The following is a 27,690-nucleotide window of genomic DNA, read 5'->3' on the forward strand; positions in this document are numbered from 1 at the left end:
GTGGGTGTAGCCGCCGCCGATCACCTGGGAACCCGCCCCGCAGCGCCTCCGCCTCCCGTCCTCGCCCGCCCGGGGAAGGCGCCACCGCCACCGCCAGCGAGCGAGAGAGCTGCGGGCGGCCGCGGGCAGCAGGACCGGGGCCCGCGGGCGGAGCGAGGCGAGGGCTGCGGCGCCGGTGGGACTCGCCCGCTCCCGGCAGCCGGGGCGAGGCGGGCAGGAGGGGCGGCGGCCCCTGGCCGGCGGCGCCCGCGGCAGAATGAACCCCAATGTCACCTACGCCAGTCGCAAGCGGCGGAAACCTGTGCAGAAAATGTAAGCGGCCCCGCGGGCGGATGGGGGGCGAGGCACGGCGGGGAGAGCGAGCGCCGGGCTCCCGGGGACGCGCCGTCCTGCCGCGCTCCGCGCTGCGGGGCCCGGCGGGGGCGGCGTGCGGCGGTGCGGTGCAGGGGCGCCGGGAGTGCTGCCGCTTCGGGGTGCGGGCAGGATTCTGACTGCTTTCAGGGCTTTTCCCCCCAGCCACCCCGAAAGAAAAGAAGCAGGGAGTGTCAGGGCGCGGAGGGTCGGTGGAAGGAGGGAGCGGTGCCGGCAGCTCGGCGCAGCCGGCTGACCTAGATTGGGAGGCATCTGAGGTGACGGCTCCGCGCCGGGGCTGCGCTCGCCCCGCCGGGCTGGCGGGTACCGCTCTCCCCCCTGCGCACCCGCCCCGCACCGCCCCGCCGGCCCGCTCAGGTGTCCGCGGGAACGCGGAGTAGGGAAAGGCTCAGCCGGTTCCCACCTTGTAGGGCCTGTCTGCGAGGACTGAAGCCCCCTCGGCTTGAACCCTCCTCTTGAATCCTCCGGTACCGCATGAGATGCGTTTATTTGTGCAGAGCCAAAGAAACCCAAGTGCTGTAGACCACTCGAAAGCGGAGGAAAAAAAAAAAAAAGCCTGGCTACGTGGTGTCTTTTTGTTTATTAATAAATATTTTTGAAACTGTGGGAACAGCTTAGTACCAGAGTAATTTTGTATGATGCACCTGCTTTAGGTTTGCATCCTTGGTTTTATATGCTTCACTAAAACGTTGCTCTCATGAGAGGGGAATTTTTAGGCTAGAGGAGATGCTTAACTTGCAGTTTCAACTAAAAGTCGAGAATCTATAGGTCATGAAAAGTAGCAAAGGTAAACTACCGAGTTGCAAGAAAAATAAGCAAAGCTCAAAAAATCTCAGTGCATTTCCTGTGGCTGCTCCTGTATGTAAAATAACTACAAGGGCTACAACAGCATTAAAGGAGAGAATGAAAAATATTTGATGAAATCATGTTGTGGATTGTATGTTTCTAGATTCACAGCAGACAACTTGGTCTTGGTGTGAAGGGAATTAGTTTGAGTATTTGCTTCTTTATGGTTAGAGTTGTTAGAAGGAATGTATGTATATAGCTTGGGTTTTTACCCCATAAATTCAAAAAGAAAAAGTCTAAAAATGTGTGTTTATATACATGTTTATATATATATATATATATTTAATTCTCCTGTTGGAAAATGCATTAATTAGGAGAAGACCGGTACCTGCTTTTTTGACCATTCATTTCCAAATAAAAATGTAGCGGTACCTAATTAAATTCACACTATAGATTTGGATTTTTAAGAATGAAACCAGAGTTTGCTCATGAGGAAATGAAATGTATTGGTGGCATTTGTAGCCTACTAGTAGCTAAAGGCAATTGGTTCTGATTATGAAAGGATGAGCCTTACCAGCCTTGCTGGTAAGTTTGCTTGATATCTAGTTATTATTAAATCTTGGTAAGCTTTGGCTAGAGGATGTGAAACCTTTTTGTTTTACCTTACTGTAGCGTCTTTGTAAGTAATTCCTTTTCCCTGTATCTTCTTGTTACGTAAGTTGTCTGAACTGCTGTGATTAGTTGAACTTGAAGCTTTATTACTAATGGGAACTATTTATCTATTGAGGGACTTTGCCTCAGAGGGAGAACTTTCCTCTCAAAATAAAAGTATTGATACTGAAACAGTTTGTTCACCTGTAATTGGCGGCTGATTATTAACCCACCTTCCTAGGGTTACTGGAAGTTATTTTTATACAGACATTTATCTTGCTTTTAGCACATTTACTATGTTCATGTGTTTTGTTTCATCTCAAAATACCTTATGCTCTTTGGTTGCTGCTTCTGTTGGGCCAGCATTGGAGAACATTGCTAGTAGCTCAGAGGGCTCTAATTTCTCACATAACTACTTACAGACCACACCTTTAGGCCAAAAAAAGTGAGACGGGCAATGAGCTTTTTTAACTGATTGTGGGAGAGAGCAAAGATTAACTTGGTGCTGGCTAATAAAGGTTTGACACTACTGTCGTTTTATTCTGTTTGAATTCAGTTTTTCCTCCCCTCAGTAGAATTCACAGTTACTCAGAAAAAAAAAACATAGGAAAAGGTAGAAGTGATACATTATTGGAACTGGTATCTTTTGTAGAAGAGATTACATCTATTGATAGCTCTAATTTTTTGTTTGCCATATATATGTATCTCTTAATAGAGCATAATAATTAGTAAGCTGTGTAGACAGCTTGTAGAAATGGAAGAAGTCTAAATATAATGCCGTAGTTGCCATGGGAAAAAAATAAAACGGAAGAAATACTCCTTGTTTCAGGTATGAATAACTTATGAAAGCCATGGTCATAACTCTATAACAACTTAAGAAACTTCCTCCTTACTGCTCCCAGTTTTTACTATATGCCCTGTAAAGAACTGAATTTGAGAGGGAATCACAGGCTGTTGTCTGACCGTGCCAAGTGTTGAAATGTGCTCTTTTGATTCAGTTGGGAATTACCGTATTGCAGTTGCAAAAGAAAAGCAATTGCAGGGGAACATAATAGGTAATTGTTCCTGACATTCATCTTGTTATCTTGTCATGTAAGGGAAGACAAAAAAAGATGCTAAACATGTACTCTGCAATTGCTTGTAATATGGTACAGAAATCACTTTCTCAATACCTTGGAGTCTTTGAATTTCCTCCCTCTTTAAGGTTTAAACCCTGTGAGTCCCCCTGGTGGCAGCAGGGCTGGGGGATGTTTCACTCCCCACTGCGGCTTGAGGAGCAATGTGTGGCCCCTGCTTTCTGCTTTTGTCTTTTTTTCCAAGTCTTCAACTTTTTTTTTCTAGTGATTATTAAGTAAACTAATATAGTGGCATTTTGTTTGGAGGAAAAAAATATGCAAGTTTTATGGAAGGGGAGTTTACTGCAGATAGAGTCTAATGACAGATGAAAGGTATTATATAACTACAGTTTTTATGTCTTTCTGCCTACTAGTTCTGATTTGGTTTTTCTTTTTTTCAGTGTTTGGATAGGAATTGTTTTGTATAATTGGATAAATGTAATAAACAAGGAATGGGGTGGAGAGTTCTAAATGTTTCGTGCTATGCAGGGGCAAAAAGCATAATGATTTGTTAATGTTGCAGACTAAATTAAAAAAAAATTATGATAGGGTTTTCTTCTTTGTCATGTTAAATGTATTTGTGACATTAAGTACTCTGTAGTTTTGGCTGATTGATCTTTAGTAGTCTAGTAATGTTAGAAAGCAGAGCAGAGGCATTTTAACTTAAAAAATTTGAACTATTTATGTTTTCATTCAAGGCAAACAAATAAGAAGTGCCAGAATAAGCTTTCAAAAGGAAGTTCATCGGAAAAGAAAAATAATCATTGGAATATTCCTTTGTGTAAAGTGTTATCTGCTACAAAGCAGTTTGCACCTCTTATTTGAAATGGAGGCAGTAAGACTCGTGTTATGTAGAATAAACTTCTTACATATATATTTGTCAGTCTTTGCTAGCTGTATGGTACATGGGCTACTACTTAAAAGTCACTTGTTTTATGGTTTGTGGGGTTTTTTTTATTGTTTGGTTCTGGTTAATGTTTCTTGCAAAAGAATACTTTCTAAAGAGAGAATCTGCAGCGAATGGAGGTATATATAAGTAACATGGACAGTAGACAGGAGCATATTATTTTGTTTCTTTTTTCCAATAAGTGTTAGCTTGTTATCTTAAAAAGTTGTTAAATACGTTAAAACCGAGTGTCAGACTTTCATCCTTGATTGGTGTTCTGGATGCTTCTATCACTCTGATGCACTGATCTGCACTCTCCATGCACCAAACCAACCTGAACTATGAATTGGATGACAAACAGTAGCCCAGAATCAGATGAGTAGCATGTCACTGATGGAGGCTTTTTTAGTAAAACAACTTTATCCTTTCAGCAGTTTCAATGTTGACTGGTTTCAGTCTCTGCTGAAGGAGTCACTGGAAAGTGTCTCTGCACCTTCAAGATTGGTTGACAGTAACTCTAAGAGGTTGATAGTCTGTAATTCTTATCTGTTGTTTCCAAAGAAATCATCAGTTGAATTTTCAGTAATCATAAAGTGGGGAATAAGAGTAAATACTTAGAAGTATTTTTCAGTAGCTAAAGTAAATAAACATTTTTTTTTTTTAATTTTTGGTTTTTTTTTTTAGGATTCTCTTAATTCTTGCTTAGTATCATAACTGATTTTATATACCTGGCCTCCACTGACTGAAATCCTATGCGTAAGGAAAAGATGTGTTATTGCATGTATTATTAAATATGAGATGAAAAATGTTCAGAGTTGAGAAGATTAAATCCAGTAGTTAGGTAACTTGTACATTTTTCCTTGTGTCCCTCTTTTCTAAGCAATAAGGTAGTTCTGATGAACTAATAATTAGGGGTTTTTAGCAAATTAGTTTTTTAAAAACATTTCTCTATCTCTAGTGTTCTTCTTGCTCATTCTTTTATTGCCTGATTTCGTTTCACACTCCAGTCTTGTTACTAAGGTATCATGCTTTTCAGTACTTGGTTGTTGGGTTTTCTACTTTTTCCCCTGGTGTTTTATGTTGTTATGAACAAAATAAACTTGTGTTCTCTTTGCATTTTCTCAGAAACTGCTAAAATGTCCCTTTAAAATAATACAAATGAGCATGTAAATATGGAAACTTAATTTGGCCTTTTGATAATAATTAAGGCTTAGGTAATTGTGCAGGTTTTTAAAAATTTAGGGTAATATCTATGAAGGTGCCTGTGATGAGCATGTGTAGTGAAAACTTCTGATTAAGTATGCTGTAGCAGATCTGTGAAACCAGCACTCAGCTGGTTTCATGATGGCAAATCCTTTAAAATTGTTAAATCAAAAATTAAGTGTTCTTGCTTGTCCTTGTCCTGCAGCTGTTGGATAACAAGGGTTGCAGATAAGTCCAGAGGTACTGAGTATACAGAGACCTCTGGCTTTTGATTAGAGAATTCAGATTTCCTAAGAAAGGTAGAAGATTAAGAATGGAAAGATCAGCTTAAATACATTCCCCACTTTTTTTTTTTCCTTTAAATAAAGCACTTGCATGAATTTAATCTTGACATAGCACATAATTTGCCTCGAAGATAATTTTCTGCATGGAGGCTGCGCTGTCTTTAGCATCGAGGGTTTATGTAAGTGGATGGAAAATGCTTAAGTTGCTGCTTGTGCCCCCAGCACTTCTGCCCTTATTCCCTTCATCACTGAAGGATCCATTTTTGTATAATGAATTTTAGTTGGGTGGCAAAGGGGAAAATTAGGGATAATCAGTGTTGGATTTGGGGGAGAGAATATGACAAGATCTATGATGCAAATACTGGTAACTTCATATTCAGAAATGCTTTGAGCAAGTTAAAAGTAAGAGAAATCTTTGGAAAGTAAATACATATAAAGTACAGAAACAATCACATGTAACTGACAATCTGATGAGATGACTGCAAGTTGAACAGTTTCAACTACTTGGTCAATTTGCCAGTTTAAAGCAAAGCAGGGGACAGTTGTTAAGATAAAAAAACCTGTTACCTAGTGCTGATTTATTTTGTAAAGTTTGTGTGTGTTAAATAGTTTCTATGGGGTCCTCTGCTTTTCAGAAGCAGACCACTTTGATTTGATAGTAACTGTTCACTGGTTGTTATACAACTGTTACATGCTTAATGTTTGAAATTCATTGTTTCATTTTTACGTTTAGAAACAGTCTAATAAATAAAAGATATTTAAGAAATACCTTTTAATGTTGCTGCTAGTGCTTGATGAGTTTTAACTTTTTTTATTTAGGGCTGTATTTAAGTTTTGCTAATCATATGGCTTGTACAAGTTAATTTTCTGCCAGCATAAGAGAATATGAAGAAAACCTTCCTAAATTATTTAATATTCACTGGGGAATGTGGTGAACTGCTGGTGCCAAAGTCATGATTTGTGACTGAGGCACACATCTAACTAAATAGTCATCCATTGCCATTGATGATGACCCTATGGTTTTTTTCAAGAAAAAGAATTTTCCTAATTTTTAATTCAACTGTTTTGCCCACTTTTCAGATGTTTTTAGGTTAAAGCAGTACTTTACAATATTTACTCTGCAGCAAGTTTAACTTTATCCATCTGGGAAGTAATTTCTGCTGATACATTGTATTTGTCTGTTATCAACATTTTTGCATTATGGCATCTTTGCATTTCAAGGCTCCACATAAGGCTCCTTTAATGTGGAAAAGAGCAGTTGTAGTGCTGGGGAGCAGGCAGCCAGGCTTAAGTGCAAGTTTTTGACAAGTGACAATTGGATAAGCAATGTCTGTAAAAAGCAGGGCTTGGATTTAAAGTAACAAGAGGTGTAATTGAAACATAAAGTAAAAACAAGCTAAAAATAAGTCTACTCTATCAGTACTCATTTGACTGAGAACACAAGAAGAAATTACTTTTCTGTATGGTTTAATTTCAACAGTGGCAAAAGTAACTGTTGGAACTTTTGCAATTGCTCATCATATAATTGATATAAGGATGACAGTTGGGAGCAGACTAAATGAAATACTGAAGAAATTAGCTGCTGAAAGTCCTTCTGCTCAGTATTTTTGAGTGATGCATCTTGCAGAACCAACGTTTCTATGAGCAGCACAAATTGATAACTGCTGTAGACCTCACGTAAAACTGCAGAACTGGAAAAGTGACAATGAGTCATTCTTTAATTAGAAAAGTGTTTAATAAAGAACATAAAATGTACTATGGCTTAGGCAGATAAATTATTTGGTTTCAGTATTGGCTTGTAATGACTAGCTGTAATTTAAATGAGTAGGGGTTTAAACCTTTTCCCAGACTCCTGTGTATGTGGGAAGGAGTGAATATCCAAGTGTCTTGAACTGGAGCTCAGGGTGGACATGAATGGAAAACAGCAAGTTTACAAAAACTGCATTATGTAATTCATAACACAAAGCTTTTAAAATTGTTCTTTGTGCAGTACAAAGGCATGCTTTTGCCATGCTGTACTCAGATGAAATGCCTTCAGCTGAGAGATGACTTAAAGGATGAACTCCTGGTGTTTCCTGCAATGGTTTTACATGCTGACTGAGCTATATCTCATGGGTTTTGGTATAGTTTTGGATGCCTAGCAAGTTACTAGAACTTTCATTGTATTCAATTAATACTAGCCTGTTCCAAACTGATAAGAATTAAGGACATCTGTGCAGAAATCGTTATTGAAGTGAAAAAGTGTACTGTCAAATTTTTTTGTACGCAAATATTACTAAAAGTTATCAGTATATTTGGAATACTAACATTTGGAAGAATTCAAGGGATGTTTGACTGAAAACATAGGAAACTTTTTGTAAAAATTGCTGAATTTCAGAAGTTTCAAATGTTCGTTCAAACGTTCAAATAAACATTGTAGCTCAAGCTGCTTCATTTAATGATGTGTGTGTTGGAGGGGAGATTAGGCCATTTTAGATTTGGGATTTTTTTTTCCCAATGTGAGACAAAGTCACTTGGGAAAACATTTAGGTTGTTACAGGTTGAGACAATATATAACATTAGGCTTGGCAAATATTTGCCTTCATTTTGGGAAGGAGCTGGTATTTATACTGTGTTTACTTTTCTGCTGCAGTGTCAAGCCATCCCCAGCTGAAGGAGTCAAGTCCAATCCATCCAAGAGGCACAGGGACCGCTTGAATGCAGAGCTGGACCGCTTGGCGAGCCTGCTGCCTTTCCCTCAAGATGTTATCGCCAAACTGGATAAGCTGTCTGTGCTTAGGCTTAGCGTCAGTTACCTGCGAGCTAAAAGTTTTTTTGATGGTAAGCACTGGGAATTTATTTGGGTTTGAACTGCTTGTAAAATTCAGTTTATACTGGATGTTGATTTCAGCTGTTTAAGTACTTAAAACTGTTACATTTATCTGTATTTTAATGGAGCCGCAGTTGTGTGAATATATACAATGTAACTGTGTAAAGTAAGCTTTCTACTTTCTTGAAACCAAATGTAACTACTTATATTTCACTTAGGTCACCAGTCATTCAAGGCTTTGCATTTGGAAGTAATATTGTCCTTAATGAGTCCTCCGATCCTTTTCATCAGACTGTCAAAGACACCCAAGAGATTTCTCTTTCCCCCCCCTCTGAAAACTGACTTAGTAAAACTATTACTGTTTCAAAATATGTCGTATGACTTCCATCCAGCTGTATTTTGCTTAATGATGCATCAAAAATGACCTTGCTTTGATATAAAGTAATTGATAGTGCCCCTTCCAACAGTTTATTGCAAAGGTGACTTGTAAAGAATAGAGACAAAGTCTTTCCATGTCCAAGCCCTGATTAATGCAGGACAGGAGGCATTAAAATGACAGCTAAGGTTCTCCACTTATGTGGGCAGGTGTGCTCTGACCCCAGATCTGGCAAGAGTAATACAGCAGCACTCAGAGTAGTCATGGGGTCACAAGTGTGTGTCCTTGGTCACCTCCCAGCTGGCCAAGGAGTCCTGTCCCTCTCTCTCCTCCGCTACCTGAGCTGCTCTGTAGAGTGAGATGCGCTGGTTGGCTTCATGCCAGTTCCTTTGAAGGCAGGAATAGTCTGATCCTATTCACTACAGGAATAAAGCAAGGAGCTTGTATTTAATTAATTGTCCTTTTCTTTTATCAGTCACTGAGGTTTTACGGTTATTGTGTTGAAACCGAAATCTTACTGATCAGCTGTAGCTAAAGAACCTTGATTGCAATGGACTTGATATTAAATTTCAAGTTGTTTATAAACTTTCTTCAATGTTAAAATAACCTCTATCCTCATCAGTTTGTGTCAGCCTCCAAAACGCAGATGAAAGGATTCAAGAAACCTGTCTAAAATAGTTCCACTTTTCCCTGCAGGAATACAGACTGTTTATTTTCATTTATTGTGTCAACTGGCTTCAGTTTATTAGTGCTTATGAATTTATATTCTGTTTTATTGCTTGAAGAATATATCAGTGTCTTGATTTCTGTGCTTGTTCAGGACAATTCTTAGTGTGAAGTCTAAGCTCTAAGGCTAGAGCTGGCCAAATATTTCCAGCGGTGCTTTTCAGGTGCAAATATTTTCTCCCATCAAATGAGAGCTCTCTTGGCACCTCAATTGCATGAAAATCTTTGCAAGGTGTTATCTCAGGTAGACTGCTCTTGGTGAGTTGAAAAAGTTCTAGTCTCAAAGAAATGTTTTGTTGTGGTTGTTTTAATTATGTTTTCCAAAATAATTCCAAGTTTGAAAGTTTTTATCTTACTTGGGATGGAGTGATAATAGCAGATCTTAATTTCTCATCTCATTTTCTCATGTAATGGAACTGCTTGATTTTTATTCTTCCTGCCTCTTCCCTGCGAAGATCCTGGAATAAAGTTTGAGGCTATGATTTCTCTACAGGGAAAAAAAGAATTGATACCTTCCATAGAAGTTGTCTTAACAGGTTTTATTAGCAGAAAAGGTATTTTTGCTACTTCCTTTCGGGCCTTTTTGTTGTAGGACTACAAATCAAGTTAGTATCAGTCTCCATCTGAAGGTATTTAAAGACTAACGTCATAACTTTCGTGAAGATAAACAAAAATAACCAATTTGTGACTGACAGACAGAAGAATGAAAATGAGATCTTTATACTATTTTATCTATCTTAAATAACATGGAATCTATTTCAGTAAAATTCACCTTCCAAAAAAGAAAATTAGTTCTTTGAAGAACGGAATTAGCAAAAAACCCCTGAAAAGCCCTAGGTTTGGTTTTCATGCTCTGACTATGCAGTGCTTTTCAGAATGGCTTATTTGAGAGAGCATTTTGTGTAGTTGCATATATGCGGAAAACCCTGTAGAATGAATCTGACAAATGCAAGAGGGAGCACTGATTATCACCTTGAGTGCCTAGACTGAGCCAACGCTCCACTTTATTAACGCAGCATGCTGAAGTAAAGGGAAACGCTAAATGAATAACAGGATGCAAATGGGGGGTGTGTAAATTCCTGCGGAAAGTAAAATATAAACGCGTAATCATATGATCTTGCTTGAAAGGAAACCCGAGTTTTTGCTGTAACAATAGATATTTTTTTCAAAGAAAACACTTGCATTTTTCCAAGTTTAAATAATCTAGAGTGAATGTCTGTTTTCTGAAGGCGGAAGTCTGGGGGGGGAGAGAAAGAACTGTTTTGTGAAAGACGTCTCAAAAAGTTACATGAATTTGAATAAATGTGCCTCATTTAAATGTCTGCAAGTCCTTTTTGGTGTTACTTAAAAGCTAAGTGTGTGTGTTCATATATATGCGTGTGTGTGTATATATTTTATACATATATATATTATATGTATGTATTTATACGTATATAAATAAAAGAACACCACCAAAGAACACTTTCACTTGAACCTAGTTATTAAGATGGAGTGGTACAGAATGTTCTCTGGAGCTGGAGACAGGTGAGGTTTTTCTGTAGTGTCTACTGAAATATGGCAGACCTCTGCATGCTTGCTGTATTTCAGGTTGTAGGAAATAGGTGTATGCGTTTTTCTCTTCCACAACCTCAAAAGATCTTAGTGTTGGTGATTGTATTCTGTTAAGCAGTTGCTTTGGATTGTTTTTTGTTAGTGAAGTTATTGTGCTGCTAGATGACCCTATACATACACTATAGTGTGATCAGGTTAGTCTCAAGTCCACCTGATGTCAACAGGATTTCTGTATGCTCATGTGAGGCACCCTGGCATGCTTTTATATGTACAAACTTGACCTTGACTCATGAAGGAAACTGTAGTGGTGGATTAAAATAGTGAGTCTCAAGTCTGTTTCTTTATAAAGTTTTGTGTGGCAATTCCATGCTAAAATGTGTTTTAAGGTGGTGTCACTTTTCAGCTGTGCACTTCTAAACCTGCTGTACTGAAGTGGATTAGCAGTCCTCAAAGTCAAGCAGGTTAGCTTAAATCACAGCTGGAGTGTTTATTTTGTGCATGTAAGATACTTTCTGAAAGTGGCTTAAGGCAAGCTTTTTATTTTTAAGAGACTAGGATGAATCAGGCAGGTGTCTGCTGACAATCATTAAAGACTGTGTGTTGTCTTGGTATTATTTCAGTTCATTTTGCTGTTAAGTGCCCATGCGTGTGTGCACTCAGCAGTGAAAAATATAAAGTAGAATGTGGGACTACAGCTCTTTGTGTGGATGCAGGTTAGTGTGAGCTCAGCATCTGGAGCACAACTGGACAATCATTTAGGCATAGCCTGTGTTCCCCATGCGTACTAAAGGAAAAAGCCCTTTTGCCTCTAGCTTTGGTCTTTATAAGATGAATTGATAATCACTTAAATACTTCACTGTGGTAAAGAAAAGCATTCATAATTGTTCTTCTTGGGATTTTGGTGAAACTCTACAAAAGTAGAGTTTGTATGACTGATCACTTTTTTAATGTTAGGGGCATAATTTTTCTGTTTAAAGGTGTACTGAGAATAAGGGAGAGGCTTGCAGAATCTAAAATGAAGTAGCTGTGCTATGTGTGTGTATCAATACATTAGAAACAATATTCAACATGTTGTTTATTAATTGTCCTTTCATCCATTTCACTAAGAATTCCTGTGGTTTAAACTATGTGGGTTTTTCCCCCCCTCTTGCTTATTGGACAGTATTCTGCATTTATAGAAGAAAGTTTCCGCTCAAAATTAGTTTAGAATTGGTTTCTTATGTGGGATGCTAGTGATTCTGGCAAGCACAGCAATAACAAAATAATTAAGTTTTTTTTTTCCACTAAGTTTGCATTGCCTTTTTTCTTTAACTTTGTAATATAATTAACACACATTCCTTGGCGTCGTATGGCTTAAATTTACAGTGCAGCCATTGTCATCACATAAAATATGTTTTTTGATAATGTATTTTTCCTGTCATGTCCACTGTTTTATCATACTATGTGCTGGAGACAACAGACTGCATGTGGTTTCTGTTCTGGAGAGTATGGCTAAGATGCAGAAATGGGAAAGACAGACAAAGTGGGAGACAATGTATTTATTCTGTCACATTGAGAAGGGCAGCAACCTATTTCCAGTCTAGCAGATATAGATAGCCTTTCTGCCAAGTATCAGGTGGCGATCTGGAACAGAAACCTGAAAGTACAAGAATTATTAAAACACAGCCCAGTAAGACCAGTATAATACAGTAGCTCTAGTAGATCTATCCTGACTTGCTTTTACCATCTTTGCCTGCTTTGTCTGTCTAATACAGTTTTCCTCATGATTTTCGTGTTACCTCCTTTTGCTGCATGCATAGATACTTGACCTCCACACCAGGAAAAACTAAAGCCCTGCAGAGCAATGGTGTTAGGCTGCACTTACTGCTTTTGAGTGTTTATGGGGATGCTGCGTAGGAATTTTCTGTTACCAGTGGATTCTACTGAACCTGTCTAGTATTACTTGATTCATGAGTGTCTTGAGCTCTTTTTCTACACACAAGGTAGAAAATACCCCATAGTTTGGTTGTTCTCTAATTACCTTTTCTGTATCTGGTATTTTATACCATGCATGTGAATTAATTTTCACAGTTTTGAATGAAATTCTTTGAATCTCGTCTGAGAGTTGGAGGAAAGAAAATATTTGGAGAAAAAAAAAACCCCCAAACAAATCAGCTTTCCTTTTGTGTGTCTTCCTCCCAGTCCAAATTTAAAATTAATACAAAATGCGAACCTTGGAATTGTATAGTTATTTCAGTATCAGACGACCATACCATTCAAGTTATTTCCTAATCTGTGCTTGTCTTTCACTGCTTGTCTCTTTTTTTTTTTTTTTTTTTTTTTTCCTCCAAACCTCCCCCCTTGCCCCCAATCCCCTGAGATTCACACTGACCATTTGGGACTGTCTGCTGCAGACTATTTTAGCCTGTATTTTACGTAACAGATGATAAGTAGGGATTTAAGCTTTCAAGTCCTAAATTCTGGTCTTCAAAAATGATGATTAGAGCCATGTAGCTCTGACATCACTCTAAATCTCAAAATGTGTATGTTTTCACAATCTTAGCTTTTATTTTCAGGAGTGCTGTGTCACTAAGCATTTGATGCAGCTGGGCAGCTCTATACCCCCATGGACAGATGCGATTTAATATAACCCAAATCGAACATCTAGAATTGAAAATTCTATTTATATAACAAAACAAGAACTTAAAATGTTTATATATTTGTAGTATAAGAGGAGAAAGCAGGTACAAGCATTAACAGTTAATGTGTTCTTTGGATTTTCTTTTCCTGTTACGTTCTGGTATTTCAGTGATTGATGTTAATCATTGTTAGAACTCCCTTGGCAAGGAAGAGAAATGAAAGGTTATCTCTTCCTCTCTGCCCTATGTGTATTATTTAATCAAAGGCATATGAAAAGTCAGTGTAGGAGCCTCTTATGTTCCACAAAACTGTTGTAAAATTTCTTGAAAACCCTGTCCCAGTATGCAAAGCATTTGTTTTTTCTCTGTAGGCCTTGTTAATAGGGAGATTAATTTATACAGTTCTGGGCTTTGCTCTGGATTCCTGACTCTTGTTTGCAAGATCAGAGCCTAAAATATAATTTATCCTGTTCTAACATCAGTGTTCTGGAGATTGACACCGTTGTATGATATTCAAACCTAAAACAGGTAGTAAGATAAAAAGTCTAGCCTCAGAAAGTACCACTGCTTACGGCCTTGTGTATTCCAAGTCTTGTAATCTTTGCTACTGTTATTCCTGTACTGTAGCACCTAAAGAGAATGCAATTTGGAGCTTTTTGCTTTTGTTATACAAATCGCCACAAATGTTGCTCCCTCCTCTAATAACAGTTTGAATGGAGAACTAAAACTAGAGGTTGCACTGGGCTCTCAACATCTGTCTTCCATGGGCTTCATGTTTCATCCATCTGAATTTGTAGAAGCATGGTTTGCTTGACTATGACCTTAGAAATATGTCCTAGTTATTTAAGGGTGCAGTAGGAATACACATTAAAAATGTGTACAAATAATCTACTAATACTGGAATAGTTTTTGCCACTGTCTGTGTCTGTGACTCAGCAGATTTCCTCCTCTGTGTGCTTGCCAATGGAAGAAATGCCCTAGTTTTGCCTTATCAGAATACAGATAAAGTCAAACAGGAAATAAAGACATGTATGATTGATCTCTGTAGATGTTTACAGTTCTAGCCAGTTATAACACTGTTTGTTTTTCCTGAGTAAACAAAAACTTCACCCCTGTTAGAACAGTTTCTGCTGCATACATACTTTCATAAACTACTTAAAGAATGATTGCTTTGTGAATTGTCTTGGAGATCCAGCTAGATAACTAAAAGCTAATTCCATTTACCAGAGCTTGGTCATTGTAATTGTTTAATTTACTAGTTACTCTTTTTTAAGAGGTTAAAAAAAAATGAATTTCAAATGTGCTTTTCAAAGTTTCAGATAATGTATTGATAAATATTTCCTGGGATAAGTCTCTTGGGAGTTCCTGCTCGACAGTGCTGTGTCCAATCTCTATATTTAACAAGATATTATGTTAATGATAAAACTCAACCATGGTTATTCTAGAAAATGAAATAAAGTAAACTGGAAGAACTAGAATGCATAGTTATCTGAAACTACCTTAAGAAAATGTAGGTTTGCTGCCTGCCAGCTGTGAACATTAAAGGGGACCTACAAATAGGAATTAGTTGCCCTTAGTGATGCATACTAAACTCTGTTTTTAATTGAATAAAGAGATGCTCATTTTTTTCCACTGAATAATTGCCTCTTGAAATTCAACCCATGTGCCTTTTGAATTGCACAGTACTGCACAGTTTTTGCATGGCATTGTATAGTATCTAGTAAGCTGAAATATATACATGCTTGGCCCCTCAAGACAAATTCTAACTGATTGCATAAAGTAGGGATTACTGGAATAAGTCCACTGCCTGACTGGTCAAATAGTCTGACTTTCCCATCAAATTCTGTTGTCTCATCTTCAGCAGTATAATTCTGTGGGCCACCAGAAGACACTAGCTTTGTGAGTGAATTCCCTTTTTCCTGGTGGTGTCTCCATCTGAGCTACAAACTGAAGGATGATGTCTTTCCATTACTGATTCTTTTCTTTATGCTGCATTTTTGAATATGCTGTATTTTACTTATTTGGAGGAAAAAATAAAGATAACCCTCAGTTTCCTCCTTGCTTATACCATTTGTTGTTTGGTCTACTTTTACCAGACAATGATAAGACATATGCCTAGAACAAAACTCATGCAGTGCATTTATACTGAAGGTTTTTGTTAATATGCTTTCTTGACCTAGTTAATGGGAACTTTGTAGACAGGTGAAGTCTATTAATAGATCTGATGATCACTTACCTAATTGTGTGGTTTGTAGCTGATCCTTTAGAAGGATAGCAATGCCAATGTGCATTCTTGGTCAGCATGTCATCAGGTGGCATAAATGCTAATGAACTCTACCTAGTGATATAGAAGGGAAAAAAAATTCCCGCTCTTCATGCACCCCATCATCATTTGAAGGTAAAAGTCAAGGCTTAATGATCTCCTGCAGGAAGGGTTTGAGCCCTGTGGCTTAGAGTTTTTAGGAATGTATTAGTCTGTGTTTCCCCCTTCCCTCTGTTTATCTATATTAGCTGACTGTAAGCCCTGTGCAGGACCCCTTGCAATTAATTACCTTTGGCATTTAGGAGCATCAGCTACACTGAATCTCTCAGTGCTTCTCATAACATGGCTGTACTGCTGTGAAAAAGTCCTGCCTTAGTTGAGCGAAGAAATTGTTCCTCAGCTTTTATCCCATGATAATACTTGTCTCACCTATAGGCTAGAGGCAAACAGACTGCTTTTTATGAACGGCTCCTGGTTTTGTGGACAGCAGGAGAGCAGTTAATATTGTTTCCCTTGACTTTTACAGGGTCTTCAATGTTGTTTTTGTATCACCAAGCTGGTGAGTTAACATCTCTCCAGTTCTGTCCCAAGCAATCCATTCCACTTCCCCCTGTGGTACAACTGGGATCTCACTGTCAATCTCAATGGCAGCCTGTGAAGTTCAGGGGGTGACCAGAATTTCTGCAAAGGACAAGGAAGGAATCATCTTTCAGACCAAGGACATGCATGTGGCTTTCAACAAGATAAGCCCATGGGCTCTGGCAGTGAAATAAACTGCGAGTAACTCACGTATCCCGATTAGAGAAAAGTCCAGTCTTGGTCTGGAAAGGAAGCAATCCTCCAAAAGCCCACCTGATTCCCTTGCTATAATTCAGTCATTTCAGAAACCCTCTGCTAAACTGCTGAGGAGTTATGAACTGGCATAAACATACAACCTCATATCTTTTGGGGATATGTATGTTGTATTTCCTCAATTTAAAAACAAGAAATTTCTGTTAGAAAGTGCTTATTCATTAATATTTTTATATAGCAAGAGCTGGAATTGAATAGTCTTGTAAAGAAAGTTTCCAAACCCACTTCCATACCCTTTTAATGCCGTAGTTGTAAAATTCAACATTGCTTTTTGCCAGTAGAATAAGCTGTCTTCTTTCATGTATGGAATATAATTGACAGTTTCCATTTTTTTCAGTTAAGATGGTAGAGAAATCCCCCAGGCAAAAATCCTATGAAGTTGCTGTTGAGCCATCAGTTCAATGAAGATAAAGTTAAGGCATTGGTTCAGTAGGGAAAAAAGAGAATTTGAATTAATGTTTGAGTACTAGGTCCAAGTTTGCATGAGGTGAGTTCCCTAATGAAACTGATGGGTAAGAAAATAACTGGGAACTGTAAAGGGAATTTAAAAGTCACTTATGATTCTTAGGCTTTATGATAAAAATTAATACTGATGTATAAAAAGGAGCAATTATTTCAATGTGATTCTTTTCTTAAGCAAATAGTTTAACCATTTCAGGATTAGTGATTTATTAAAAAAACAAAAAATCCATGGTATTAACTGTCATTTCCTTGTTGCTATTAGCTTGTCTTTTCTACAAACTAAAAGCCTAACAAATGGAAATTTAAACAATATATAATATTTGATTAGCTATCGCTTTTTTCTAACATATTGAAAAATTGTTAGAGGAAAAGAAAACTCTGATTTTAGGAAACCAAAAGCTCCAAAGTAGGAAACTGTTAATCTAGCTTCAACTTCCTATAGATCTTATTACACAAGGACTTAAATTACTTCACTTTCTTCTTTGATTTTTCATGCCTCCCCTCAAAAAAATTAGGAAGCCCTTTTTCCTCCCCTTTTTGTGGGTAAAGCAGTATCACATTAATAGGTGTGATGATAAGTTACAATTTACCAACATGCACCTCTTGATGACCTTTTTTTCTGAAGAAGCAAAGAAGATGTACCAAAAGAAGCAACTGAATGGGAAATAGCTCAGAAGAAACGTGTGTATGCCAGGATATGGTTTTGTTGATTCAGCAGGTGACTGTCATCCCTGTGATAGTTAGGGCACAAGAGTTCATTGCCTCTTAAGTCTTGAAACCACAAGCAGTATACAGTTTGGTATGTGGTTGTTAAGCTTCAAAGTCCAAGTGAGAGATTACAAATTTGAACAATTGTAGGTTTCCTGATATTTACTTCTTCTGTTTTTAAGTATAAGATAAAAGCAAAAGTGAAGTTTTATTCCTTATGTGTGTTTTAAAAAAAGTCTGAACCAAAATTTTATCAGGTGACTAGGTGCAACGGGCTAACCATAAGAACACTGCACACTTATTGCTGTTCTGTTGCATTATACATATGTCATATGTATTTTTGAGGCTTTTTTTTTTTCTTAACTCTACTTTAAGCTGAGGAGAACTACCACAGATGCATTAGAAGCTTAGAAATTCCCACCCACATTTGACCCTCTCTGACCAAGACATAATAGTTTATTCCAGATCCTATACTTATAGGGTCCTGTAACTTTCTGCCCACTTCTTGCTCTCAAAAATTGCAAACTGCCTTTCAGCTCCCCTATAAAACTCACTTTGCCTTTCTTTTACATTCTCTGAATCTGGGAACCTGATGGGGATATTTTCAGGAAGATGCACACACATGCTTTTAGGCTTTAAGGGAATGAGCATTTATTGCATAGTGGTTGCAGCTACTTACGATTCCATTTTTATTTTTCTCTTCTTTTTAATTTGGTCTTCGTTCTCACATCCAGATCAGGAGCAGTGGCTCCTAATGCATAGCATGGTTTGGGAACATCTGCTATAGGAAGTGCAACTCTTTGTGTGAGTCTTCCAAAAGCAGTGACTGAACTCTCACTTTGTAGGTTGGTGCATGTTGATTTAGTGTGGTATTTCTGGACTGTTTAATAATCATGCTGTGAAATAACTTCAGTATCAGTCACTTAAGGAAAAAAATACACAACTTGGTTGTTGGTTTTACCTTCTACTTAAGGAAACAGGGCTGTGTTAAGTACCACTTTGTAGCAACTGAGGATATGTCTCCCATTTAAGGGGGTATATTGCATAAACACTTAACATTCCACACTTAATAATACTGTTAACTCTTTCTTTAAAAAGGCTAAAAACATATAAAACCTGAGTTCAACTGACTTGTATAGCAAAGCTTGAGTTGGTTTTAATTAGTGTTGTGAGCAATTCAGATTTTTAACAGCAGATATTTGATTTATTTTAATCTTTTAATGGTCTTAGGAGAAACACCAATCTAGTTCAACAAGCAGTTTAGGGCTTGCTGAACTGTGTTTTGGGTATGGCTCAAAAGAAAGTATGCTGTGAAAGTTGAGGAACATCATCCCATGCATAATATGATTAAATTTCAAGTTCTTGGGCTAGGTTAATGTCTTAAAACAAAATATGGTATATATGTTAGTAAATCTAGTAAAACCTGATGTCTTCATTCCTTACTTAATTAAAAGTGCTTGCTGAAATGAGAATAGGCTTAAAAATTAAAATCTAGTTTTGCTGGACAGGTCAAGTAATTAAACTAACTTCTGAAAATAATAAAAAGGCTTGATTGTAGGCAAAGAAAAAAAAATTCTGTGTTGGACAGTGTGTGCAAGCAGTCACTCTTCACCAAATGGTTCCAAGCTGCCCAGTCGTCATAATGTGCGATTTAGGATATGTTAGAAAGCAAAAGTTGTGGCAAACTTTCAAGAAGTCATGAATGCATTATACGGATCAGTTGTATTTTTGACCTCTTCCTGAATAGTTTTGCCAATAAAATATAGAGTGTAAAAAAAATGGAATTGCATGCAAGACTGGATGAAAATAGAGAATGTTTACAAAATTATTAGGATGCATATCAGATAATTAAATAAGAAAGACATCTCATAAAAGAGAAAGCTATAAAATCAGTGTGCACAAATGAGAAGTTTAAAAGCATGATTAAAATAACAAGACAATTTTGCATATAAGGAAGCCTGGAAAATGGTGGAATATTGTAATAAATGTTTTAAACTATATAGGAAAAAAAATTCAGGCCAAGGATTGGATTACTAACAACGTAAAAAAGTGCAATGGGTCTTGCAGTGCTTCTTGTAAATAAAGAGAAGAAAGCATTAGAGATACTAATAACAGAATTAGGTTCTACCTGTTGTGTACACGAATACTGGTTCAGCCTTATAAGCTTGTTTCTTGCAGGATTTGAATCCATCTGAATTAGACCAAAACAGAAGAATGCAACAAAAAACTTGCACAAAATCAAGAAATCATGACTGTGTTTGAGAGTAACCTTAGCGAGTGTTTTCATTGTGTGCCTTGCAACTGCAAATTACTTTGCCATCCTTTTATGTAACATGTAGCATCCGTGCCAGTCTGTGTTTGTATGTGTTTCTTGAGCACATATTTAGATTCCCATTCATGAGATCAAGTAACAGTGCTGAGGGGCAGCTGAAGCTGTGACATGCATCTTCTCTCTAGAATACTATGGCTCAAGTGAGCTACTACATCTCACTCGTGTCATATAACAACAGGTTTTTGGAAGGGCTCCCAATCCTTCACTTCAAGTAGTGTCTCTCTCCATTAAGAGACAGAAAACTATCTGCTGTCCTTTTGTGCCTTCCTCTAACGAGGATACCTGACTGTTAGTGACTAAGCTGGTCAGACCAACCTAAATAGCTGAGACTGTCCTTCAGTTTTAACCCTTTGCCTTATTTTCCCAGTTTAAGCTTCTAAGTGTCCTAGAAAAGAATATAGCCATGTTCATTTTTGCCTTTTCCCTCCCAGGAAACCCATATGTAAATTATTTTATAATCTCTTGGAGAGGATTTGTCTGATTAAGGAACATAAATGAATGGGGAGGGAAGGCAGTATCAAGTGGAAGCGGTCAGATTCAGATGATACACTATTAGATGGTTATAACTGCTCAGAAAAGACTACTGCTCTGAAACCATATGGGAGAAAATTACTTGTGCAGACTCTTTCAGTGCTGTTCAAAGCCATGTGCTGCTCAAAACTCTTATCTGGGTGAAATCATACAGGAAAAGATTTGTCTCCCTTTGGATTTGGTAATGGCCCCTAAGCCCACAGTTGCTTGTCTTCATAAAGTGGGTCATGTTTTCGTTCAAGACAAAAATAAAACGCAGGAATTTACACTGTATATAAATATTTTCATAGTTGAGGTGTCTTTCAAGTATTCTGAAGATTCTTTGTCTGCATTAGATAACCCCACTCTATAGACATATTGAAGTAAATGTCAAGGTAGAGATACCTTAAATTAAGTGCAAGAGACTTTTGGAGAAATTGCTTCAATTTCTTTTGCTTTTTTTATGAAGGTACAGAGGTGAGAACACACATTTCAGACATTTTCAGATATTCTGACTCGTGGTTTCATATTGACACTGTCTGCTCAGCTGTTGGATTCTTACACAGATCCTTCTAGGACTCCCTGGTGGGAATTCCTGCCTTTATAGAGATGTTTACTGATATGTCATGACCAAATTCTGTCCTTTCTGTTTGCCTTCTCTGATGGAAGAACCCAGCAGGTGCTATTAAGAACCTTCTTTGCATCAAAAATTTGAGCTCAGCATTCAAGGAACTTTTAAAATGTGAAACATACTATTTAGTGTGCACACATACACTTCAGGCTTATAGGTATATGGAAAGTTCTCTGGAAGATATGTAGTCAAGATTATCACTTTCCAAGATATAACACCGGACGATTTAATCTTCCTTAAATTAGAAACTTAAATCTTAACAGGATGTACCGCATGTGGCAGCGTCTGAGAGATGCTCAGGGAATCAGTTCTGTGTTTCAATAGCTTTTCCTTCTGTCAATAGTTTTCCTTCTGATATTGATAATTGTAATCAGTAGGAGCCAAAGCACTAACTAGTTTCCCAAAATGCCACTTGCTTTTGTAAAAAATTAAGGAAATTTAAAAAAAAATCCGTGTAATGGGATATCTACTTCATTTAGATTATATTAAGGCCACTGAACTCTCTTCATCTTAAGATATTGATAATACCCTTAAGCAATTTACACTTAAATGATAATTGTAGCTCTAGTAACTCAAAAAGGAATCTCAGCCTGTTAAATTGTTAGTCGGTGCAGTAAGTTCAAATATAACACTGCTGCAGCATTACCTTTTCTGTGTACATCTGTGAAAATAAATATTGTTGTCTACTTTCTGAATGTGATAATGGACTGCATGTTACTTGAATTTAAAGATTGTAGCCCCACTTAAAAGTTCTGTATGAGAAATATTCCATGCGTAAGATAAATGGAAGTAAGAGATGCAAATAATAAATTATTTTATAAAAGCTGATTATTTTTGTATTTTTATGCTATGCAACAGTGAAAGTTGCAATCAGTTCTGATTCTTTTGTTTATTTTATGAGCAGGGTGAATTGCTTGTAGCAGAAGCTTTTGCTGTTTTGCTTGCAGAGCAAGTTGATTCCAGATTTGATGTAAAGTATTTGTCACTTGAATTTATTCTGCAAGGCTGGCAGCTGTATATTTATGTATGCAAAGTGTAATGCTTCTAAATGTTTGGAATGAAATAGTAGATTTTTGTTGGCACTAGGATCTAAGGATGGAAATGCCATTTGGTACATAAATGCAAAAAACTGTGAATTACTACAGTACTAACTAGACTAAACACCCACAGTTCCTTTCATGAGAAATACATTACATATAGTTTATTTTTAATTCACCCATAAATTGTGCCAGCTATGTTTGAGGAGAGAGACAAGTATCAATAGTTTTCACAACCTGCATGAGGAGCAGGAAAATAAATCTGAAACATTACATACTACTTTTTAAATAACTTCTTTTGTTGCTAGAGCTAGAAGTGGACTAGGAAAGCTCATAGAAGTATTAAATTTTACCTTCCCTGCAAAGACAAGCTGTCCTGAAGAAAGAATGCGTGTGTGTCTTTTTGTGAAACTGAACAAGATCAATTAAATCTCAGAAGTTGTGTCTATCCTTTGTGCAAAACAGACTGTCTATCCCACCTGTTATTTTATCTTTGTAGAGGTCAGTACCTTCCTCTGCTCATACATTACTATAGTCATCACCAGTAATATGGTATTTTATTATACTTATATATTATTTTATTGTATTTTTATATAAATAAAATTATTTTTAATTTCCTTTTGCACTTTTTTTAGTTCAAACATACCTGAGTTATGCTTTTAGCAGGGTTGATTTTATTTTGCTGAGTAGTTTATACATATGTGCCATAAAGCTGAAACAGTATACACTCATTTCACTTTTACTAAACTGGTGAAATAACATAAGTCATGAACTTTTCCAATAGCCTTGCACAGCCTTGTTGTTTTAGTTGTATGTTTGGATCAGAGAGAGTTAAGAACTGGTTGTGGAATATTAAAACTTGTAATGAAAAGATAGCAATGGTAGTTTTCTACTCTTTGTTAAATGCCATGTTGGATTCAGTGATGTTTAATAATTGGCCATCACATTTGCAAATATTTGATGTATGCAAAGGAGGCTTATAAAATTGTGAGGTTGCAGCTATGTGTTACTATATATGTTCTGCTAAACCTTATCTGGGCTCCAAGCTTGCTTTAGCTGTTGAGCTCTGCAGCCCTGGCTGAAGCTGGATGATGGTGAAAATTGAGCCGTGGTGATTTACTACTCACTGTGTTGAAGAAGAATCACGGAGTTTGTTTTACCTGAGCACTTTATGCTGTGGGCTGCTGTAACTTAAAGGCAAATATGTTCCCTGCTAAAACTATCCAAGCTGTGGAGTGAACCAGGCTGGAAAGCAATCTGGGGGGAAGTGTTTGAGGGCTGTCTCACCTTTCTAAATCAAACTCTTCTGTTCTTCAAAACATTTCATTTCTTGCCGTCTTATTACAGTAATTTCACGAATACAAGCCGCACCAATTTGACCAAAATTTTGGTGGAAACCCGGAAGTGCGGCTAATATTCCGGGGCGGCTAATCTATTAACAAAATTCTAAAAGCCGCCAACACGGAAGTGAGAGCCCGCGGCAGCCCCAAGCCAAGCTGGAGCCCGGCCGGCCCCGGCAGAGGTGGGAAAGCCTGGCAGAGGCGGGGCCAGCAGTGTGGGGGGCGGGCGGCAGAGCCTGAGCCAGCAGGGCGGGGCAGGGAGGGCGGCAGAGCCTGAGCCAGCATGGCGGGGGAGCCCGGGAGAACTGGGGCTAGCAGTGCAGGGGAGCATGGCAGAAGCAGGAAGGCCGGCGGGTGGGGCTGCCTGGCAGCGGGGGAAGCCCAGCAGAATCGGGGCCAGCAGCGTGGGGGAGCCCGGCGGTGCGCGGGCCTGCAGTGCCAGCCAGGGCGAGGAAACGCGGCGGCGGTGCAGACGGGAGGGGGCGGCCGGCGAGCCCGGCGGCGGGGCTAGGGAACGCGGCGCGCCGCGGCCGGCGAGCCCGGCGGCGGGGCTAGGGAACGCGGCGCGCCGCGGCCGGCGAGCCCGCCGGCGGGGCTAGGGAACGCGGCGCGCCGCGGCCGGCGAGCCCGGCGGCGGGGCTAGGGAACGCGGCGCGCCGCGGCCGGCGAGCCCGCCGGCGGGGCTAGGGAACGCGGCGGCGGCCAGCGAGCCGGGCGGCGGCAGGCCGCCGGCAGGGCTAGGGAACGCGGCGCGGCCAGCGAGCCGGGCGGCGGCAGGCCGCCGGCAGGGCTAGGGAACGCGGCGGCGGCCAGCGAGCCGGGCGGCGGCAGGCCGCCGGCAGGGCTAGGGAACGCGGCGGCGGCCAGCGAGCCGGGCGGCGGCAGGCCGCCGGCAGGGCTAGGGAACGCGGCGGCGGCCAGCGAGCCGGGCGGCGGCAGGCCGCCGGCAGGGCTAGGGAACGCGGCGGCGGCCAGCGAGCCGGGCGGCGGCAGGCCGCCGGCAGGGCTAGGGAACGCGGCAGCGGGGCGGTGCTGACGGGAGAGGGGGGCCAGCGAGCCCGGCGGCGGCGGCAGTACCACCCGGCCAGCCCCGCCGAGCCGTGGCACTGAGCTAGGCCACCCGGCCCCGTCGGCAACCATGAGCGGGCCGAGCCTGCCTGGCCCCGCCCCGAGCCAGTAAAGCCCCCTATGCCGCGATCCTGTTACTAATTGGCCAATTTGTGAAAGCTGCGCACGAACGAAAGTGCGGCTAATATTCGGGGTGCAGCTTATCTATTGACAAAGACAGCAACATTGTCGAGGCACCGGGGGTGCGGCTTATAATCCGTGTGGCTTGTATTCGTGAAACTACTGTACTTGTGTTTTGCTACAAGAATGAGGATTGTTCAACTTTATATTCATTTGGAATTCAGATACCTGAAGCTGAGCTGCAGAATTAATAAACTATATCCAGAATGTGTTTGTATGCAAGCTCTTCTCCAACAGTGATGAAAACTGCATAGAAATGGAAACATACTTCTACATCCTTTTATAAATTTGTGATGTATTAAATGTAATGGAAAAATTAAATCCTTAAATTATGATCAGCAGTAGTGTTACAAAAATGGGGATGTGCAAGGCAGTAAGGAGGATGTGTATAGCTTTTGCCAAAAATTATCATGTTTCTCTTCGTTTTTTTGTACTGTAAGGTCAGGGAAATTGGTATGAAGTTGTGCCCGGAATCAGTCTGGACTTATTTCTATAAAACAATTCATGGCAGCAGTATATTTTTTTAAAAGTTATTATAACAATACGCTATAATTTATAAACTCAAATTAAAACACTCTTGGTGAGTTCAGCACAAAGGGCTGGGATGCAGGAAGGAAGTGGGGTTCATCTCACTAACAGTCACCATCTGAATCCTGCAGAGAGCTCTGAGTCATCTTTTCATCTGTCCTATATGCACCTCCCTCAATAACTTATTAAAACTAATAATAGATTCTCGTTCTCGCTTATCAAAGCTAATCTATAATTTGATGGATTAATTTTAGGGACTAAAGTAAATGTCTTAAATACGGAAGCAAAACTTAGTTCTATTAAAAGATTAAACAATATAGTGAATAGTTGCAACTGGATTATTTTATATAAAAATATATCTTGTAATTAATGACAGTTGTCAAAGGAACATATTTGTAAGTGTTCATAATAATTCAAGTGGTTTAGAAATGCAGATGGAGTTGATTGAGGGAAATTGTCACTAGATTATTCAAAATATTTTTGCTATATTTTAGTTTGCATTTCAAATTGTTAAGCTAAATACATGTATTTCTGTAACTGTGTTGGATTTTTTTCTCTGATGAACATAGTGAAAGAAAAAGTTAACGTAAATGTTTTTATCTAAGAATCAACTGCACAAGGATAACTTCATGTGTATTTTTGGGGAGAAACTGCTCAACTACGAGAAGTGATTTTTCTTCTTGGCTAAATCCCAAATATTCTGAGCATATGGAACAATTTAGCAGAAAATACATAATTATCAAACAGATCTGTCTTTGCCACCTTGAAAATTATTTCTTGTGGCAGGATAAATGAAACCTCATGTTTAGATTTTATTTCATTTGATCTTTCACTGCCTTGGCAGCAGAATACAAAAAAAATATGACAGATGGCACCGTTAAAATATGACTTGATTTGTGCTTACTCTAATATGAATGTGAATATGCTTGATAAAGGCATGGCACAAACTTCTAACTGAAATTTTGAAGCAAAGTACATTTATCTTGGTAAGAACATGAACAGTCTGTGTAACTAAAAACAAATTTAATATCATGCAGGTGTTCACAATAAAATATGTGCACATTATTCCTTTTATTATAAATAAAACTGCAATCAAATTTTGGCTCTAAGCTTGTTTCTATTTCTCTTTTCTATGTGGAGGTCAATATCAGTGATTGCCAATTCTGTATTGCAGTGTCCACTCTTTGGGCAGATAACTTTACTGATGATGTAGTCTTACCTATAAAAGCCACTTTTTACAACATAAAAAATGTTCTGTCAAGATTAATTCAGTATGCTGTCTTTATGTGACTTCTGATTTTTCTTTGTTACCTTACGAGATATGAAGTCTTTTGAAAACTGAATTTTCTGGATTAAATTATGCATTTCCCATGAAGCACTCATCCCATAACAAAGTGGTCCCTATCCAATGGGGCCCGGGTCAGGGACTGACCTTGTCTCTTTAGGTCAGTGTCCCAGATGGAACACGTCTTCTGATTTGATCTTTCAGGCATGAGAAACTTTCTTTTAATTATATTCTATATTGAAAATATTTTTCAACAGGAGGAATAGATATTACCCTGTACCCCCACGTTTCAGACCTCTTCTTCAGTGGAAAAGGAAGGAGTGGGAACCACTTGTAGCAGAGGAGTGAATAAAACCTGGGTTTATATCCTGCTCCTGAAAAAAAGAGGGATGTAATTTTCTTCAGACCTGTAAAAGAATCAGTGGCTACCAGCTGTCAGAAGAACCTGGATTTATGCCATGTGGGGAAGAGTCAGGAGAAATCCAGTTTCTGCGTCATGCTTAGGGTCAGGGTGAAGTGGGTGCCAAGCCATTCTTACCCATCCAGAGGTACAGAAGCTGTGCATGGTGGAGCTTACAGTGGAACTGAGGAGATGAAGTACATGTGGTCTTTAAATTGGGAGTTTTCTAAATCGTATGCTGGACACAGAGCAACAAATTTCATTTAGCAGGTCCTTTATATGGATCTGGCCTCCTGGAGTTGTGCAGTACTATGGCGTACAGCCATATCCATCTCTATTGCAATTGTCCATGTTAAAACAATGTTTCCTGTTACATAACTGTTTTCAGAAGTCTGGGAGCCAGACAATAACTGGCTAAATTAAAATGTTAAGAATGTTTTTCACTGCAGTAGCTACAGTTAATAAATACTGATAAGTATTTTTATAAACTTGTAGTCATTCTCATTTCAACTTTTCTGGTGGGCCTAAATAAAACAATTTATGTGGAAGACTTTTTTATTAAGTTGGACTTAGCTGTTTTTTTTTTTTTTTCTCCCTTCTGAAGATATTGGTAGATTTTGTATTGAAGGTAGTATTGAAGAGTACGTTCCTGTAGAGCAGGATTGCTCCATTTATCAAACAGTTTAAAACAACTGAGATTCTCCAGAAGATCTGAGA

The 27,690-nt window shown here is 38.9% G+C and overlaps 1 protein-coding gene across 1 annotated transcript in view; it reads left to right on the forward strand.

Annotated features, from left to right (window-relative positions):
- Positions 1 to 219: 219 nt before the first annotated feature.
- Positions 220 to 27,690, forward strand: part of AHR (aryl hydrocarbon receptor) — a 67,607-nt gene continuing 40,136 nt past the window's right edge. The window contains exons 1-2 of the mRNA XM_033064745.1: positions 220 to 312; positions 7,930 to 8,117. Of these exons, the coding sequence (XP_032920636.1) occupies positions 257 to 312; positions 7,930 to 8,117 (244 nt within the window). The 5' untranslated portion in view covers positions 220 to 256. The remainder of the gene's footprint in view (positions 313 to 7,929; positions 8,118 to 27,690) is intronic.

Source organism: Catharus ustulatus, chromosome 1 (genome assembly GCF_009819885.2).
Source record: "Catharus ustulatus isolate bCatUst1 chromosome 1, bCatUst1.pri.v2, whole genome shotgun sequence".
In the NCBI taxonomy this organism is placed as follows: Eukaryota; Metazoa; Chordata; class Aves; order Passeriformes; family Turdidae; genus Catharus; species Catharus ustulatus.